The 21195-nt window shown below is 36.5% G+C and overlaps 1 protein-coding gene across 1 annotated transcript in view; it reads left to right on the plus strand.

The window, feature by feature from the left end:
- The window catches only part of LOC150105665 (putative ATP-dependent RNA helicase DDX23), a 238942-nt gene extending 218003 nt beyond the window's left edge, over positions 1–20939 (plus strand). Inside the window, exons 17-18 of the mRNA XM_090394985.1 lie at positions 10634–10808; positions 20237–20939. Coding sequence (XP_090251111.1) covers positions 10634–10808; positions 20237–20460 — 399 coding nt within the window. The 3' untranslated portion in view covers positions 20461–20939. The remainder of the gene's footprint in view (positions 1–10633; positions 10809–20236) is intronic.
- Positions 20940–21195: the final 256 nt, after the last annotated feature.

Consider the following 21195-nt stretch of genomic DNA (forward strand, 5'->3'; position numbering starts at 1 on the left):
CAGTCAGTGCCAAACAGTGGTAAAACTTGAGATACTGAGGTGGTCACTACAGAGAATCCTTAAGGAGCTGGGTGCCTTTTTGTATGTCATTCAGGTGGATCATTGTTTAACAGTAACAGATTATGCTGCACAAAAAGAATACTGTTCATGCATGCATTATAATAAACAGATGAGCCAGTGTCTATGAAGATCCTTCCTTCCTCCAATTCTCGAACAAATCGCATTTCCATCTAAGTGGCCATGTAAACAGATGAACGTACAGGTTTCTTGAGACTTGAATTTGTCCAATAGAAACCTCTTCACAGGGAGAAGGTCACCACATGGTGTGCAGTTTCCAGCCATGGCATAATTGGGCCCCACTTCATTGAAGAGGGTGGTGTAACCGTGAACTTAAGTAATGAACTACATTGAGAATGTGTTGGTTCCATTCACCCACGATTTGAATAGAATGTGTTGTGCAAAAAAACACCATGTCGTGCACAGGTATTCCAACAGGATGGAGCAACCTATCACACATCATGTGGTTCTAGAGCCTATTTATCAGAACATTTCCCCAGGATAAGACTCATTTCGAGGTTCACAGAATTCCCACATCCTGCACGTTCTCACATCACTTGATGCCTTTGTTTGGGATATGTTGAAGGAATGGGTATTTCCCCATGACCTGCCCTCAAACTTTGATGAACTAAGGGATAAAAATTACATGATATATCCAGCAGATATCCCAACCCTTGTTCTCCAAGATGACAGAGAACCTTTGCATGCACTACGAAACCCGTTTTAAAAGACAAGGTGCCCATTTCGAGCACATAATCTGTCATTGTTAATGCGTTATTCGACCAAGATTCCACCCGATAGTTGTAGATGTACATATCATGTATAAACATATGCTTCTTTGTTAATAAACCCGTTTACTCCATAACATATATTGTAGTTATTCAGTACTTTTTTTTTTTTCCTCCATACTGTAGCATCAATTTTGTCATCATAATACTTCTCTAATTGTTCTGAAAGTTCCTCTTCTCCAGTGATACTTTTCTTATAATGGTGTCTGTTTTCAGTTCCACTAAGAGTGAATTTGTTATATTGCCTGATTTTTCACTGTTCATCTTCTGAAGAAAACAGTGTTGGGGGGGGGGGGGGGTGTTTAACTGGGCAGCTCCTCTGCTGGTGTGAATTTGATTACATAATAAAAGTTAGGTACACTATGTAAAAAGTGATGTTGAATCTGGTTATTGAACAACAAATGAGTGGCATTGTATATATGCAAATGAACCATGGTATAAAATCGAGCATTTTGGAGCAGTTTTTCATTTCATGTCTACAGTGAGAACAAGACATTTCTTGACAAAATTAATTCTTGGATATGGCTGTAAGACATCATAAATCATCTTCAGTTCATCAATTGTGTGAGGATTATTTTTATACATCTTACCTTTCAGGTAATTTCATAACAAGAAATCTGGAGGTGACCAATCTGGTGACCTTGAGGGCTAAAGTCCTTTAGAAATCAGTCTGTCACCAAATTACTCCTACAAAAATTGCATTGTTTCATTTGATGCATGGCAAGTTTTCCATCCTGCTGAAAAAAAACAGCAATCACATTCTTCAATCTCAAGGAAAGCCACGAACTGAGTGATGATGTTTTGGTACAGTGCACTGTTCAATGTTTTCTCAAAGAAAATGGGTCGGTCAATGTGACAGCTTGATATTGCACACCACACTCCGATTTTCAGCGATTGCAACTGATGAATTCAGGTGCCAAGCGCTGTAAGACTAGAGGCTGACCATGCTACAACCACAGTGGGTGACTGATATCCTTGATTATCTACTTGGTGAAACAAAGAGTGCTACCCTGAATCATCTAAGATTTGATGGCTACAGGAACACTGGTATCTGCATGCCTCTCTGTGCCATAGGAGAGAATATTTGAAATGGACACGGCTCTACGTCAATTGGACCCAAGATCAGTGGGATCAGTATTGTTTAAATGAGTACCAGTGTGCTCTGATCTGGAGAGAACCAAGGACAAATTATCATCACTGTAATATCCCTGAAAGGGATATTTATGGTGGAGGTAATGGGATGATTTGGGAGGAACGCATCTCATTGGATGAATGCACTGACCTGTATGTGCTTTCTAGCAGAACCACGAATGCTGCAACTTATAAAGATGAAGTCCTGGACTTCTATGTTCATTAATACACAAGTGCAAATGGAGAAACATCTATTCTGTAAGATGATAATTCTCATCCTCATCAAGTGAAGCTTGTGGAACAGTATCCGTAAGAAGAGATTATCATACATATCTATGGACTGGCCAGCCAGGTCTCCTAACTTTAATCCTACTGAGCATGTCTGGGACGTTCTAGGTAGATACATTCTTGCTCTCGACTCCTATTTCGAAAACCTTGAGGGACTCAGGAGAGCTTTGCAGGAACAATGGTTGTTATTACCATCTGCTTCTGGACACCATTATAAACAGTATGAAACATCATTGTGACTGTTGTTTTATTGTGAGGGGTGACCACATTCCTTATTGAAGCTTTTTGACTATCGTCATGCACCCATTTGTTACTGAATTAAACTATTTTTTTACAATTTTTGTGGGTGTTTCTTTCACATCTCATATACTACTTATCACAGAATTGCATGAAATTCATCACACAGTTTTTGAGTATCGTGATCTCTCTCTCTCTCTCCTTTAATTTATGGAAACCATTGTAATGTGATATAATATGGTGCTACATATTTAATTGCCTCCCTTAAATGTTCAAATTTGGAATTTTTTTTTGCAAAACTGGGTTGTCCGATCTGGAGTATTATCCTCATTCATGGGTATGTCATGCTGTAGAATACAATGTATACTTGCTCTGCTGATTTCTGTCTCACAAGCACATTGCCTAACATATTTCCTTGGTAATTGACTGAATCATTGTAACACTTCAACATTCATGTCATTACTGCAAGATGTTCAGGGCCTTCCACACCTTTGCTTGTGTGCATAATGCTACCTTCTGTGCTCATATGTGATGAATATGAGAAGTGGTGAGTCACATTAAAGGGTCTGTTTTGTGTTCATATTTCCACTTTTGCTGAACTTCAGACATATTCTCAATTTTATAGTAGTAGTAGTAGTAGAGGTATTTTAGTATTCACTTGTATCATTCAAATGTTAAATGTAAATACAGAATTGTTTTCTGGGAAAAAAATTAAATCTGAATAATGTAAAGTCTTCATATGTATCTGTTTCATGTAATATATATGTCTGCATTAGCATGTAATAAATGCGATATTATATTATAAAGTATGCATACAATGTTTTGAATTGCCCTGTGTGTGTGTGTGTGTGTGTGTGTGTGTGTGTGTGTGTGTGTGTGTGTGTGTGTGTGTGTGTGTGTGTGTGTGTGTGTGTGTGTGTGTGTGGAATATATGCACTGCTAGGAAAGAAGTCAACAGGCATCCCCACTGGCAACGTGCATCATGCCGTGTAATGAGTCACATGTTGTAGCCAGTATAAATTGAAGGAATATGATGCTCCCAAGTCAGTGCAAATGTGTCTGGGGATGAAATGGCTGTGAGAAGGGAACTGACAGAGTTTGAAAGAGTTGTCGTGATAGAATGTCATGTTGCAGGCCTATCTGTTTGGCAAATTGTTGACAAATTGGGCCATCTCAGGTCAACATTCAGTGAAACCATACTGAAATGGAAGTGCAGAGAGTCAACTGCAAATGCCACCCAAAGTGGACAACTCACCACACTCACTAAACATGAATGTAGGGTGCTACGAAGGATAATATGTAAGAACCTCCATTCATCAGCCAACACATTGAATGCAGCGTTCCTGGTATTGACTGGAACACTACATTGAATGCAGTGTTCCTGGTATTGACTGGAACACAAATCTGTTCCAAAATAAAAACATTTTGGACCAAGACTCACAACATAGGTTTCCATGATAGGACTGCAACATGCACATCCTACATTACCCAAACCAACGTGCATCGTTGTCTTCAGTGGTGCAAAGAGTGTACAGTGGAATATGGAAGCTTGGAAGCTGTGTTATGGAGCAATGAATCACACTACACCCTCTACTGAGCAGATGGACAGGCGTGGCAGATACCTGGTGAACGTCTTTTACCAGAGTGTGTCAAATTCGGAGATGATAATGTGATGGTGTGGTCCTGTTTTTCCTGGTTTGGCCTTGTACCTGTGTTACCACAAACACTAAACTCTGAGAGGTATCTAGATAATGCAATGCAATGCAATGTTTCCTACTTTGTGGCATTTTTATGGAACTGACCATTGTATCTTTTAGCAAGACAATGCACCTTGTCTGTTGCTGTAACTGCATGGTTTATGGATATGAACATCACTACACTCGAGGACATCAGCCCACAACAATCCAAGACCTCATTACATGTCTATAGGGAGAATGGTCCAAAATTCCCATTGATCTCTATTGTATGCTTGTGAAAAGTATTCCCTATTGGATTGCTATAGTCACTGCAGTGAAAAGAGGTCCTACATCTTATTAAGGTGGGTGCAATGGCTATTTGTTCCTCACACTACGGTGTCCATTGACTTCTTTCCAAGCAGTGTATATGTAGAAAATTTATCAAGAAGCAAAGGCATATGTTATGATGCTAATTAATGTTCTATACCCATATAATTTATTTACTTCACTCTTATTTGTTAAAAATGTGATGCAGATAACATGACACAAAATAACGGCTATTGCTGTTATTTTGTATCATGAAAGCGAGGATCTGAAGTGTGTGTCTCAGGTTGCAAGATTGACGTAGTGGATGAAAGTCAGAATGCGATAGAAAATTGTGATGTAACGCCAGATAGCAAAGAGAATGAGTTTAAAAGTGATACAGTTAATGGTGAAAGTAAAAGTACAGAGCGAGAGAATGGTTTGATTGATAAAAAAATGAAGAGTTAGCTGCAATGAGGGAGATAGCTTGGTTGTGTGGAGTGATACATAGGGCGAAGCAGCAGCTGGAGCGATTACAAAAATGTCTACTGAGTGGATCAGCTAACAAAAAGAAGCAAGTGCGTGATAAGATAAATGAGAACATGATCGGGAGTGAAAGAAAAATTAAGGAGCGAGTGTTATATGGTGATTCAGTAGTAAAAGATGTAATAGATTAGAGTTTGACAAAATCGTGCTTTCCAGGTGCGAAAATTAATAATGTAAGTGAGGCTATTAGAGCATAGAAGCATTGGGTGAAAGAAATGATAGTAGTGGCCGGAACGAATGATTTAAAAGTTGAAAATTTTGCTATGAGAGAGGACTTGAAAGAATTACTAGAGGTAGCAAAAGGAAAGAGTTAGGGTAGTTAGTCTGTTGCCACAGTATGACAGAGTAGAGTTGAGAAAGAGGGCCATAATTGCGAATGACTTGCATAGGTTATGCAGGAGGAGTGGGGTGAGTTTGACGGGTGAATGGATTTGGTGTTCAGAGACTGGAAAAATTGTTGCTGAATGAAGTTAAAATGGATGTGCAGAATCAGGGAAACTAGAGCTTTTAGGGAGGGTGGGGATGCTGTTGAGAGGACATGCAGACATCAGTGAGGCAGTTGTGTATAATATTCTTGAGTTATGATGAATGATAACAAACCAAATGGGATAGTTAGTATAAGGCGTCAAAATAGGGGTGGGGTTAGGGGACTTCTGCACTTTATGTACACTAATGCCAAGAGGAGGAATTTTTGGCCTTGGTTAGTTCTTCCTGGTCACAGGTTATTGGCATTAGTGAGACATGGCTAACAGAAGATGATATAGTTAGTGGGATAGAATGTGAGGGATATAATGTGTTCAAGAAAGACAAGAGAGAAAAGAATGGGGGGAGGAGTGTTATTGATGATAGCTGATGAACTGCAGCCAAAGAGAATAGAAGTTCAACTTCAGGATAGTGAAAATAGCACATTTGAGGCTATCTGGTGTGAAATTGAGGTCAGCAGAACAAAATTTACAGTTGGGTGCTGCTATAGACCAGGCAATGGAATAGATAATGGAAATAGTGTGCATAGGCAAATAGGCTCAATGAGTGGAGGACAGGTAATTATTATGGGGGGGGGGATTTCAACTATGGTAACATTGATTGGAGGGAAGAGAGGACAAATGGGAGGAAGGAAATGTTTTATGCAGTTACTAAGGGATAACTACCTGAGACAGCATGTAATGGAATATACTAGGGATTATAGAGTGCTTGAGCTAGTAATTGCATCTGAGAAATTGACTATTATGAATATGACCATTTTTTACGAATTGGTGAGAGTGATCATAGGGAAGTGGCTAAATGTATGGAATTACTGGTCTGGTAAGTATGACAAGCTTAGGTGATTGCTTGGATCAGTGCCATGGTATGTTAAACTGCATGGGAAGTGGTAAGGGAGCGTTTGAGGGAGGTAATGGCTGACTGCATACCTAGAGTTCAGAGAGTAAATCAGGTGGGAGTTAAATGGATGAATAACACCATTAAGCTTGAGCTGCAAAAAAAGAAACAATTATGGATGAAATTTAAGGAGAAAGATGACCTGCAGGTACATGAACAGTACAAAGCACAGGCTAGAAGGGTAACTAGCGTAGTAAGAAAAGCAAAAGCAGATTATGAAAGGAAATTAACAGTGCAAGCTAATGTGAATCCTAAACAGTTCTTTCGATATGCTGCAAGTGAAAGAAAAAATGTATACACCAAAATGATTTTAAGGAATGCTGATGGCAAAGAGGTAACTGAATCAGCTGAAATAGTAGAATTACTAAGCGAACACTTTGCAAGAGTATCATCCAGGCTGTGATATTGCAGGAATGAGAGAACGAATGGCTGATACAGGAATTGAAGCGAATGAAATGAAGGTGAATAGTATATTACAGAACCTTAATGTAAATACATCTGTGGGACTGGATGGTATACCAGCTCGAGTCTTATGTGTAGAGGCAAAGGAATTGTCAGTTCCCTTGACCATATTGTTTAATTTAAGTCTCAGCTATGGGTTAGTCCCGAGTGGGTGGAAAGAGGGGAAAATAGTTCCATTGCATAAAGGAGGTTGCAAATTACGACTGATCATCATATCAGGAATCATTGTCAAGGTTTTAGAGATATTAGTCAAGAGCAAAATACGGGAATGAATAGATGAAAACAGGATACTGTATGGAGGACAGCATGGTTTTGTGAAGGGTAGATCATGCCTCAGTAACTTGCTCACGTTTTATAATACAGTGATGGCTGAACTGGATAAGGGTAATGGATTTACAGTGATACTGCGACTTTGCTAAGGCCTTTGACAGGATACCACATGGAATTCTAATCAGTAAACTGCAGCACATGGGGATGGATAGGAGGGTAGTTGATGGAGAGACATCAGAGAGTAGTTTATTCAGGAGTGGAGTCCAAAAAAAGGCTTGTTACTAGTGGTGTGCCACAGGATTCTGTTCTTCGACCACTGCTGTTTAACTGGTAATTAGCTTAAGGAATTAACAATGAATAGATATTAATTAAAACAAACTAATGAATACCTTCAATATTTTGGCAACGTCATGTTGCCATCTTCAGGAACATACAAATATGGTATGTGCATGCAGGCACTAACAAAAGCACATGAGAAAGAAGGCAAGAAACTAATATTGTTCGTAAAGTCCTAATGGTGCCCCCTAGCGGGCTAATTGGGTTGTCTTGGCCGTTGGGCTGAAGTTCTCATAATGTAGGCTTCCCAAATTTGGGGTAGTTTCATGCACCCAAATTTGGGAAGCCTACATTATGAGAACTTCAGCCCAATGGCCAAGACAACCCAATTAAGTTTCAGTAAGGGAATACCGTGAGTAGACATATTACCAACTATTATAATAACAGAATTAACTGATGTAAATTATTCTTTATTCGTAGAATTTTCACCTGAGTATCATCAGTACAGGTACAAGGCTAATTAAACAATAACTGTTATATTCACAAAGCGCCACCTAAGGTTAAATTTCCTAAATTTATTTAATTATTATTTTATTTTTAATTATTTAGTTATTCAATTATAATAATTAAATTTTTTTTAATATAATTAAATATACATATGTGTATACAATTATATGTTCGGAAAGATTTGCTGCTTTATAAAGTACTATCTCCCACAAGGGGGAAAGATGTAGACTATCAGATCTGTTTAGGTTAGGGGAGTGAAGTAATGTTTCACATGTTTCTTTTTATAGCTGTTCCATTAGGAACTGACTTTTGTGAATGACTTTTGTCTTGTTCCACTTAACTATATGTCTGGTGTTGATGGCATGTTCTGCAATTCCAGACTGTTCGGGTTCAAGGTACTGGATATACGACTGGTGTTCTTCTAACTGGACCTGAGCAGATCTTCCTGTTTGTCCAAAATATGACAATCCACACAAGCATGGAATCTGGTAGACACCTGGATAGCTGAGATGTGGGAGCTTGTCCTTTGGAGACATTAGGAATATGGAGATTTTTCTGATGGGTCAAAAAGCCACACAGATATTTAGTGGTTTTAGCACCTTAGCTATGTGTTCACTGACCCCTTGTACATAAGTGATAGGTATACATGTAGGTTCTTCTGTACTTGAAGAGGATGCTAGAACACGATTACTTAAAGCTCTTTTTATGAAGGACTTCTTATAGCCATTGGATATGAAGGAGGAATTAATATACTGTAATTCTTTTTGTAAAAGTTCTTCTGAAGAACAAAAGGAGTGGGCTCTATGAACTAGTGTTTTTATAGTACCTGCCTTTTGGCTGGGATGGTGATGTGATTCAGCATGAATGTACTGGCCTGTATGAGTCTCTTTCCTATAGACTGTGAATTGTAGATAACCATCTGGTTGGCAAAGAATCAAGAGGTCTAGAAAGGCTAACTGCTTATTTACTTCTACTTCTAGGGTGAAGTGCATTAATTTTTGAGAGAAACTGTTGTAGTTCTTCTGAGGTGCCCTTCCATATGGCAAAAATGTCGTCCACATATCTAAACTATATGTTAGGTCTGGATGTAATGTTGCCAAAGTTACGCTGTTCGAATATCCAGTACCTTGAACCCAAACAGTCTTGGAATTGCAGAACATGCCATCAACAACAGACATAGAGTTAAGTGGAACAAGACAAAAGTCATTCACAAAAGTAGGTTCCTAATGGAACAGCTAAACAGATCCGATGGTCTACGTCTTTCACCCTTGTGGGAGATAGTACTTTATAAAGCAGCAAATCCTTCCTAACATATAATTGTATACACATATGCATATTTAATTATATTAATAATAATAAAAAAAAATTATAATTGAATAATTAAATAAATTTAGGAAATTTAACCTTAGGTGGCGCTTTGTGAATATAACAATTGTTGTTTAATTAGCCTTGTACCTGTACTGATGATGTCTGTGTACTGGTGATACTCAGGTGAAAATTCTACAAATAAAGAATAATTTACGTGAGTTAATTCCGTTATTATAATAGTTAGTAACAACCCAATTAACCCACTCGGGGGCACCACTAGGACTTTAGGAACAATATTAGTTTCTTGCCTTCTTTCTCATGTGCTTTTGTTAGTGCCTGCGTGCACATACTGTATTTGTATGTTCCTGAAGATGGCAACACGACGTTCCCGAAATATTGAAGGTATTCATTAAAGTTTGCTTTAATTAATATCTGTTATATGCGTTGTTAATTCCTTAAGCTAATTACCAGTTATGTATGACCAACGTATAAGCCTTGCTACACTGCTATTTAATTTGTTCATTAATGATATAGGAAAGGAATCTTAGAGGAACTGTTCATTTATTTGCTGATGATGCAAAGTTGGGCAGAGCAATAGTGAATGCGCAGGATGATTTGGATAGATTGTCAGTCTGGGCAAATGAGAATGGATGTCAGTGTAAGGTTATGCATTTTGGGGTGAATAAATTAGCAGTATATCACATTGGTGGAACTGTACTCCAGGAGATTGACAAAGCCAGGGAGTTGAAGTTTAGGGGACACATAGCAAAAGTGGCTAAATCAGCTCATCAGATCACTTGGTTACTGAAGAATACTTTGACGAGCAGAGATAAGCAAGTTATTGTTCCTCTTTATTGAGCCTTGATAAGACCCCATCTTGACTACTGTGTCGAGATCTGGGCCCCTGGGTTTCTTCTTGATGGGGAGGAGATAGAGAGGATCCAGAGACGAGTGACCAAAATGATAGCTGGTCTATGGAATGAATCTTACAAGAACAGGTTGAAAATCTGTGAGTTACAGAAATTGGTTGATAGGCAGAAAAGTGGTGATATGATTGAAACATTCAAATTACTGAAGGGTTTTATAAGATTAATTCAGAGGAAATTTTTCATAACAGGGCTGGTGATGGGGGAACTAGGGGCCATCCATGGAAACTGAGCAAGAGTGTAGTTAGCAAGGGTAAAAAAACCTAGTTCTAACGAACTAAGTTTTTTACTTGGAGAGTGGTGAATGAGTGGAATAAGCTGCCAGAGTTTGTTGTGGGCTATGACTGTAAAGCAAAGTATGATAGATACTGTGTGAATGCCAAATAGTTGTTCTTGATATGATGTTTAGGGCCTCCCTCGATGAGTCTAAGGACTCCTTGGAGTTGCCTGTAATAATAATTGATATTAATATTTCTTATAGTACAATGCTTGCACGTTACATGGTGGCAAAGGCCAAGAGCAAAGAGAGTATGCTTTAGCTAGTCTGAAGACTGGAACAAAGGATATCTTGGTTGCTACTGATGTTGCTGGTAGAGGTATTGATATTCGCAATGTATCATTGGTCATTAATTATGACATGGCAAAGTCCATTGAAGGTAAGTTTGTATAAAGTTGTATTATTTGAAGTCTTTTTTTGCTAAATTAAAGAGATTATCGTTTAGTATATTAAAAAAAGGTTGACTTAGATATCATCCTTATTGTCTGTTATTGTTATTTATTTATTTTTGTAAATAGTAGCCAGGTACAAACGGAGTTAACTGAATTCCATTCTTAGGTGCATATTAGGTTTTTTTCTTTTTTTGTCATCTAGGCTAGTTTGAGTTATCATTAGTTTTTGATAATTGCTGATACTAGATTTGAAAACCTGAAAATTGTACATTTAAAAAATACATATGAAGGGAGTTTGTTGGAAAAAGCAGCAGCAGTGGAGATCATGAAGAAGAAGAGAAATATATCCTGCAACTTTTGTGTTGAACTATAAAGTAGATAGTGTCCACTTGCTAGATAGATTTAGAGGAGAATTACTTAGAGAAAATCTCTTGTCTAGAAATAAGACAGGATTGTTTTTTCTTAGTAATGAAGTTAGCAGAGTTATCAGGACCCCACTTACATTTTTGGAGATCATAATTTAAAAAAAAAAAGAATGTGGAAGTTTTGTTAATTTGCATAGTGTAAGGATGGTCAAATAAGAAAGAGGAACATAATATCATTATCAGAATACCTATGGATTAGATCTGTAGTCAACTGGAGTTGAAGGAATGGAGTCCTGTGTTTTGTCAGGATTGGTTAAACATTTAAGGAATTATTGAAGAAGGTGCAGCCACAGAGAGAGAATCTGACATTAAATTCTGTCTTAGATGCTGTAGAGGGTTCTAGGAAAATTTGCCATATTTTCCTAGAACCCTCTACAGCATCTAAGCATTTATGCCATAAGACATTTTGCATTAATTTTTGTAAATAATCAATGGATGATAAAGGGTATTATAAAATCATTAAAAAAAAGAGCAAATCTTTATTAAGGTGAATGTTAGTGATACATAACATAATGAAATCATTTAAAAATTGTGCCAATTAAAAGAGATGCTGCATAACTAATTATCTTTTTGCTGATCGTCAATTCAACAAATCCATCGGTAACATCGCTCATTGGAAGAAATGCTAACGCTGTGAAGCATTTAATTTTCGTGTTGAATTCAGCATCTGTTTGATAGTGTAACTTCAAACCAATGGCAACAATTTTGCAATATAGATTTTGTGCCATATGAAATAAACAACCTGTTATAGTTGTTGATGTAAATATGTTACAAAAAGCGTTGATAGTTGCTTTCTCAGAGTCAATATTTAATTTAAGGAACTGAATAATCTGCTGTAAGTTAATTTTTTCCAGGAAGCAAAGCAAAAAAAGCTGCCATGGAATCCTTAGGGCTCTCATGCCAGTCCCAAGCCTGGATAAAGGAGGAGGGTTGGTCAGATGAGTATCTGATGCCTGTATGATCAACAAGGTCGGCGATACCGAAAGGAAACAGAAACTAACAGAACTATTATCAGTAGGAACATGGAGTGTACTTTGGATGTCAGGAAAACTAGAATTACTTCTTGAGGAAATGAAGAGATATCGGTGTGATGGACATCATCAGGAGAGATAAATGTATGCAAAGTCATATGGTCTGTGCATTACATGAAGTAGGAGTTGGCTTCTTTTTTAACAAAGCTAGAGAGGCATTGTTAGGCTACAAACCAGTCAATGAACAAATCATAGCAGCAAGATTTCAAGCAGAACCATTTAATATATCAATAGTCCAGATATATATATGCACCCACATCTGACAGCACAGATGAGGATATTGACTTATTTTACAAAGATCTCATAGAGACAGTAGAAACAATACCAAAGCAAGATGTACTAATTATTGAAGAAGATTGGAATGCCAAAGTCAGAATAGATAGATGGTTGGGAAAGAGTCATGGGAAAATATGGTTTCGGAGAAAGAAATGAACGAGGTGAAAAAATGTTAGAATTTACTGTGGACCATGAGATGATCTGTAACAAGATTCCAGCAAAAGGAGTGTAGAAAATGGATATGGTAATCAAATGATGGGAAAACCAAGGACATGATTAAAAGAAGATGGATAACATCAGTACAGCAGTGTCAAACTTTTCAAGGAGTGGATATAGACTCGGATCATAGTTTAGTGATTGCAAACATCAAGTTGAAATTAAGAAGAAACTATAAACCCCATCATCAGAAACAAAGAGATACATCAGAAATAGGAAGAATGCAGAACAGCGTTAGAGGAGAAACATAAAAGTGTGGACAAAGAAAAAAAAATCGAATCTAAGAGTGAAAGGAGTAATAAAGGCAATAGAAGATGGAGTTGAAGAAGAGAAGATCAAGAAACACTGAAGTTAGTACAGGAGAAAAGAATGTTGAAGATAAAAGGTATATATCAGAACAAATAGAGGAAGAATATAGAAGAAAGTGTAGTGAGGTGAAAAAAGCAGTCAGAATGGAAAATTGATAGATAATATAGAACAGTACTAAGGAGGTGTACAAAATGATTAGAACCATTAATAGGTGGCAGCCAAAACAGACCACAATTAAAGATGAAAAAGGCAAAGTATTGATGAATAAAGATAAAATTGTACAGCGATGGACAAGATACTGTAGTGAGTTATATGAAGAAAAACTAGATTTAGATAGTGTTGGGAAACTGATTGAAGAATTGAAGCAGATATGGACATTTTAAGAGGAGAGGTAGAAAGCAATAGGATGGCTAAACCACAACAAGAGTCCTGGTAATGATAACATCACTGGAGAAATGATTAAATATGGTGGCAAAAGTATGGTTACAGAAATGCACCAACTATGTAATATGGTATGGAAAGAAGTGAAAATGCCAGAGGAGTGGGTGAAATCGATATTAATGACAGTATACAAGAAAGGAAATAAGCTAGAAATGTAAAAATTATAGAACAATTGCCTTGACAAGGTGACTTGTAATAGCAGTGAAAGCTAGGAGAAAAAACATAAACATATATGCTGGCTTTGTTGATTTTCAGAAGGCATTTGATAGTATCGACCAGAAAGTGACATTAGCAGTGCTAGAATCCTATGGAATTGATAGAAAACTAATAGCTATATTAAAAGATGTTTATCAGAATGCAGTTGCAGTAGTTAGAATAGGTTATGATTTGGGGAAATGGTTTAGAACAAGTAGAGGTACTAGACAGGGGGACCCAATATCATTTTCATCCACGTTTAGAAAGAGCAATGGATAAAATGAAGAAGATGCAAAAGGAATATCAGTGCATGGGATGAGAATTAACAATCTGAGATTTGCAGATGACATTATTATTATTATTGACGAAGACTAACTACAAAAAAACACTGAAACTGTTAAATGAGGAAGGGAAGAACTGGAAGATTTGGACTTGTTATGAACTTGGAAAAAAACTAAGACAATGGTGCTTGGTGAGAAGAATATGAAACAAAAGATACAAGTGGATGGAATTGATATAGAAAATGTAGAATAATTCACATATTTGGGAAGTAAAATGATGTATGATTTGGACTGTAAAAAAGAAATAAAGATCAGGATTGCAAAGAGAAGAACAAATCTGAAGGCCATGGATAACATCTGGAAAAGTAAAGTGATCAGCCTGCAAACAAAACTAAGAGTACTGGAAACATGGATCTGAAGTGTGGGTAATAAATAAGGAATCAAGAAAAAGAATTTTGGCATTTGAGAGAACTTGTTACAGGAAGATTCTAAGAATAGGATGGGTACAGAAAATTGCAAACGAAGAGCTCTATCAGAAGACACAACCAAAAGATTATAAAACGGAAGCTGCAATTATTTGGACACGTCTATAGAATGAGTGAGGACTGGAAGATAAAGACATTTTATGTTTGGTATTATGGATGGTGTAAACAGAAGAAGTAGATCATACAGAGAATGGATAGACGTCATAAAGGACTGGTGTGGAATGGGTGTACAGAAATTGCGACACTGGACAAAGAAAGGTGGAAGAAGATAGCGAAGAAGGCATCGGACACCAGTGGGCAGTGAGGCAATGGTTCGTGATGATGATAAAAGCCAAAAGATGTGGAATGCTAATACTTCCTATTGCTATATGTATATGTAGCCTGAATAACTGATAATATATATTTACTAGAATAAAGAGCCAAAATGCTTCACTTTGGCGATGCATATCTAAATTAAGTGGATATTAAATCCAACATCATTTTAAAGCCGAATTCGTGCAGAAACTATAAAAGTTTCATGCCGATATTGACCAGAGAGCTAACGGGAATACACCGTCGCCATACTACGAGTTACCCTCGCCCAACCTAATAGGAACTTTTATTGTCTCTGAATTCGGCTTTGAAATGATGTTGGATTTAATATCCACTTAATTTAGATAATTTTGCATCGCTGAAGTGAAGCATTTTGGGTCTTTATTCTAATAAATACTTTACGCCGACCGAGAGTTCGCTTACGAAAAATACACCTCTCCAACGGTTCGAGTTCCTTAGCACAAAGAGTTTTTGCTCTCTAGATTTCTGCCTAGTCTCTGATGAAAACCAATGAGTTTGAAACAGTTGTCAGACTAGTGAAACCTTATAATGAACCAACAGAAGGCAATACACAGACGCTTTTAGCAGCCGTGCTTTCCTATTAGGTTTGGCGAGGGTAACTCGTAGTATGGCGATGATGTATTCCCGTTAGCTCTCTGGTCAATATCTGCACGAAACTTGTATAGTTTCTGTATTTGGCTTTGAAATGATGTTGATAATATATAATTGGGCTGCATTTAAAAGTACCATCACATGTCCAATCCTTATTTTCAAGGTCATCTAATCCAGCTTGTATACCAAACATTAAAATTCTCTCTTTATCATCTTTACCACTATTGTATAATAAAAACTGCTCACTATTTTATAGAAATTTATACTCATCTAGAATTGTATATCCACTTCTTTCAGTTGGGATAGGGGGTACATGGCCTTTCTTTTGTCTATCTAATATTACGACACAAATTTGCTAAAGACGACATTAGAGATGAAGGGAAGCACACAAGCAGACTGTCAGTTAGAAAGCTTAATTTTAAAGAAATTACCTTCCTCTAACTAGTTGGTTGATAAGGTCACTAGATTGTTAGTTTAAATGTTTCCAGCAAATTTTCCAGTCATGGCTGTAGAGATAGCAAGAGTATCTGATTATTTCGTTCCAAACATTTTTAATGGCATTGAGTGGTAGATGATTTTTGTTAATCACTGTGAGATCACAACATAGGTTTACAGCTTCTTTTTTGTGTGTGTGTTGGAGGACTCGTATTCAACAGCAGGAGGATCACAATTGATAGTAGAATTCATGCTGAAAGCCATGAATTATGATCCTCTTTCTTTTGGAATAGCCATTTGGTGGTAGGGATTTGCTATCCCTCTTAAGAATAGGCACATTAAATGTAAAGGGACTCTTATTAATTTTCAGGACCCAAAGTTCTAGAGTGCTTCATATATGGGATGATGAGTAGCTATGCATATTGAAGGACTTGGGTTTTATAATTTCACAAGCCTTAGGAAGTTTATAAAGTATTAAGGAAATGAACAAAGAATTTTGCAGAATCATATACTAAAGGACAGGACAGTATTAAAATAATGAAGAGGATGCTGTACATTAGACTTACGAAAATATTCTTCTAGTGCGCTCACTAGAAGAATATAAAATAATGAAGAGGATGCTGTACATTAGACTTATGAAAATATTCTTCTAGTGCGCTCACTAGAAAAATATTTTCATAGTCAATCATTAAAATGAAGTTCTAGTATACATTTGGAGGGCACTAATTTATATGAGTATATAAGTGTATCTCCACTGGAAGCTCTTAATCTGAATTTAAACTTCCTTCAAGCATGAATCCTTCATCCTCAGATTTATTAAGGCTTTTCCTCAGCCACTTATAGAAACCAGAAATTATTGAAATATCAAAGGAAACATACCATCATTTCTTATTCTAGTGAATGTGCAATAAGGAAATTGTCACTTTATGTGGAAGGATATCTGCAAAAAAAATAAAAAAACAAATTTCTTCAGACATTCTATTAATAAAAACATGTTAGCAGGGTCTCTGAGTAGCATCCATAAAAGAATACCAATATGGTAACAAATATCTCATAAAACCTTAACATATTCTTAGAGGAGTTACATCTGAATGGAATCTCAGTGTTACAGATGGGGGAAATATGCTCTTAACTTAAATATAATGAACTGTATTGTTAAGGATGGTAATTTAAAAAGGCAAAGGTGCGCATCATTTGGGTTGATGTTTTATACTGTGAAGGCGGAAGAAAAATTTTTCTTCCACATTCACCAACTTGTGTAGTATAAAACACCAACCCAAATGATCTGCGGATTTACCTACAGACAACCAAACCTATTTTCAATTTTGGACCAAATCATAAATGACTGCCACTACAACCACAGCCCATCTTACCTGTCCAAACTACATGCTTTATGATTCCTTTCACCACAAAGGTGATACTCATGCTTTTCTGCAACCTAGTATTCCTTTCAAGAGGATGTGCCCAGTTTTAAATCTTTCTGTTTTGACCTTTTATGGCTTGCGATTTCCTTGCCTCATTTATCTGTCTCCTAGTTCTTAAATTCATTCTGACTTCTTATTCCTGAAGTTTGAAAAAAAAAAAAAAAAATTATTGCAAATGACTGGAAACAAAAAATTACATCTTCATTCACAGCCTATATGTAAATTTGCAAAACTGTCTGAATTTGACAGGGATAAATGTAGAAAACTTGCTGCCTGTGGGAGACATGTCTTCTAATCCCCTTCTAAAACTGCTGACACAATTTCTGTCCATTTGTGTTGCTACCTCTCCCTCTCTCACCCAGATGGTAATATTACACCAATCATCTAAAAATAAAGCTGACCCCCTGAATAGCCAAAAGGTGTGACACCTTTTGGTTACTCTTATATGAAAATATGACTTCTGCTTTACTTCAACCTTGGTATCACCTCTGGGTCTGGCTCCCACAGATGAGACCTCAATAAAGGTCAAAACCAGCCTGGGTAGTGACCCTTCCCATAATGCATAGCATTATACATGTCAGTAAGGAGATGTGCTTTGCATTATGATACTAAGGCAAGTGATGTGAAGTTATTAGCTTTTATATACAAGTTGCCCAGTCCTGAAAATGCTTCAGGTGCAAAGGATTAAACCAAGAATATAATTTCTTGGCATCTTTAATTTATAATATAACCAAGTGGAAAAACTTCCAACAACTAGTCACCTTCTTTTTGCTCACAAAAAAGACCTTAGTTCCTCTTCCTTTACCTTTGTAACACTCAGCAGTCAAGATCAAGTCTCTCCTAGCTTTTGCTGACATAATCACATCACTTCTGTAATATCCTCAGCTTCCAAAATAGTGGCATCTTTTTTAACTGAAGACATTACTTTTCATCTGTCCAGTTAATTACTCTGTGCACATCCCAAATCCATCCAACCTTGGAATGCTGCTCTCACATTTGGGATAGTGCCTAAAGCCACTCTAAAAATTCTAGTCACTCTTCAGTTGATTGATAACTTCTCTCATAGATGGATAGGTTCCACAGTGTATCTTCTACAGATATGTTCAAGAGCACTGTTCTGCACAACTAGCATTCATTATTCTCCCCCCCCCCCATTTTTACTAAGTCTAATACAACAAAGGCAATAGTTGCCCAATATCCTTTTACAGTTGATTTGCTGGCTTACTGAACCTGTTACTCATATTTGTCTTTCATTTTATCTAACTCAGTTCTGTAGAATAGCCTTCTCTATGAAATATTGTTTAAGAACTACAACCTCCTTGAAAAGGAATATCAACAGATTACTTTGCTCTTGATCCTACTTGCACATAGCACTTATTTGCTAATAGGCCTTGCAGCCTATTGTGTACAGGAGTGATATATAAAAATCCAAGTAAGATATTTCAGCTATCTAAAAGCCATTAAAAATCCACTACGATGCTTTAATTTTCAAAAATATGGTCATGACATGTTCAGCCTGTCTAACCATGGTTTAGCCACCTGTGTATAATGCAGCATTAACGAACACAGAAATAGCTTACCTTGCAAAGAGCTCAAACTGCAAAGGAATACCTGAAATCTACTTTTTAGCAGAAAGCATTTCTGCTAAAATAATCCAAGGCACCCAAACACCTATGACTGTTCATTAATTGTTTTTATGTGGTATCTACATCTGGCTTCCTATTGTGAGACTTTTTATCAGTCTCGAACATAGGCCATCTGTCTGGAAAATTTCCAAATATCAAATTCATCTCCAAGCAAGATAGGCATTTTATTTTAGATTCCTCTGGAGACAAAAGAATCCTTCCACCTCTCACAGAAATATCTGGAGGCATTTTTTATGCAGTGCTTTAAGAATTACATGAATTCAATCAAGCATTAATCATTGTTAAAACAAGAACTGCAGACATTACACTGAGGAAGTATCTGCTAATAAAAAAAAAGGGGGGGGGGAGCACTGCATAAAAATGCCTCCAGATTCTTCTGTCTTCAGAGGAATATAAAATAATACTCCTATCTTGCTTGGAGTTGAATTTAATATTTGGATATTTTCCAGTATGTAGATATGTATAAGTTTAATATTGAACTAAATGTGAATGCATTGATAACTGCATGTATGATATGAAAAAACATATCTATTTTCTTGCACACTTGATGTGTGCAAGAAAATAGATACGTTTGAAAAAGTACTGTTTTCAAATAAAATCACTATAATTATAACACATAATAGCAGCTTATTTTTACCACTTCATGACTGAAAGTGTGTTGTGGAGCATGCATGGAGTGAAAAGAATCCTATATATTACTATGAGAGAAATGAGATTTTTGGAACTCGAAAGCAGATATTTACTAAGTGTTTCATATAAAAAGAAAAATGTTTAAAAGTTATTAATTGCTATGTTATGCCTATAAAGACAGAAAAACTGTTGGGGGGGGGGATGATACAGCAGTTGAGTTTTTAATTAATACAGTCTTTTGTATTGAAAGAAAAATGTAAGTCTGAACCTTACAGGAGATAAAAGGCAGGAAGAAAGTGAAGATGATTGGATTGGGTTATGCTTTTAGAGAAAACTGGCAACTAAAATTGTAAATGTTTTGGCAAACTCTTTAAAAGAGAATGCTGTAGATTTCAGCTCTAGAAGTTTTATTTCCACCTCTTTGGAAATAAAATTTCTCTAATGAATTCTTTGCACCCACCTGTGATCATCAATGACATGCTTTAAAGGAGAAAAGTGTAAATTATGCAAAAAAATAATATATAGTTTGAATGCATTTAGAACGAGCCTGAAAATTCACTCGCCTATGGCAAGTGGATTTCTGGAGCCCTGCTTATATCTAAGATCAGTATATTTTATTAATAGCACATATCAATAATATAGTGATAGCTAATTTTAATGGAATCACATGCATATTCTCATTCTTGTTGTTTTCCAGATTACACTCATCGTATTGGTAGGACTGGTCGAGCTGGAAAACATGGAGTTGCTGTAACACTAATAACAAAAGAAGATTCCCATCTTTATTATGACTTAAAGCAATGTGTTCTTAGTAGTCCCGTATCCACTTGTCCTCCAGAACTTGCTAATCATCCTGATGCCCAACACAAACCTGGGACTGTTGTCACCAAAAAGCGAAGAGAAGAGAAAATTTTTGCTTGATCAGTGTTTCTCAGCACATGTAATTCTCTGTGTAGTAGAAGACTACTCTGACACATTCAGGATACTAAGAAGAGATTTGATGATTATCATTTTGAAGAAAAAGACTATAGCCTAATCCATTTGGTTTTATATTTACCTGCTGGTGCATAAAAATATAAACTATTTAAGAGGGATTGTGTTCCCGTATCGAACACATTATTTTAGATCAAGTGGCCGTGCTGTGTTAAAAGCATTTCTGTATGTCAGTTGTAAATACATTATGATCTTCTTTTGTGTGTGGTTCTTCAGTGAGTCCACTAATTAAATCAGAGGTTTCCCACCTTTTTGTTATACACAATTGCACAAATTCTGACGCAAAACAATGCATTAATTAAACAGAGGGTCATGTTTAATTATTTGCATTGTGACTATAATGATATACAGTATGAATTGAATGTACGTTTTCTGTGTATAAAAACTTAAGAGTAGTTGTACATTTACAGACTATAGTTTAATTGAATTATTGACTTTAATTTTGCAAGTTTTGGAAATATTTTTTGAATTTTGCATACAAAATTCAAAAAAATTAGTGTTTGAAACTACTAACCTCAGTGATTCCAACCACTTGAGATCTCTTGCAGTGGTGGTATAAGAATATACAAACAGGAACTTCTCTAAAAGAAATTATGTAATTAGCAGATGCACTGCTTAAATGAATTTACACAATATCAATTATAGGTCAACATCATCATCTCT

This window comes from Typopeltis vanoorti, chromosome 6, assembly GCF_054136105.1.
Source record: "Typopeltis vanoorti isolate ZY-2024b chromosome 6, IOZ_Tvanoo_1.0, whole genome shotgun sequence".
Taxonomy (NCBI): domain Eukaryota; kingdom Metazoa; phylum Arthropoda; class Arachnida; order Uropygi; family Thelyphonidae; genus Typopeltis; species Typopeltis vanoorti.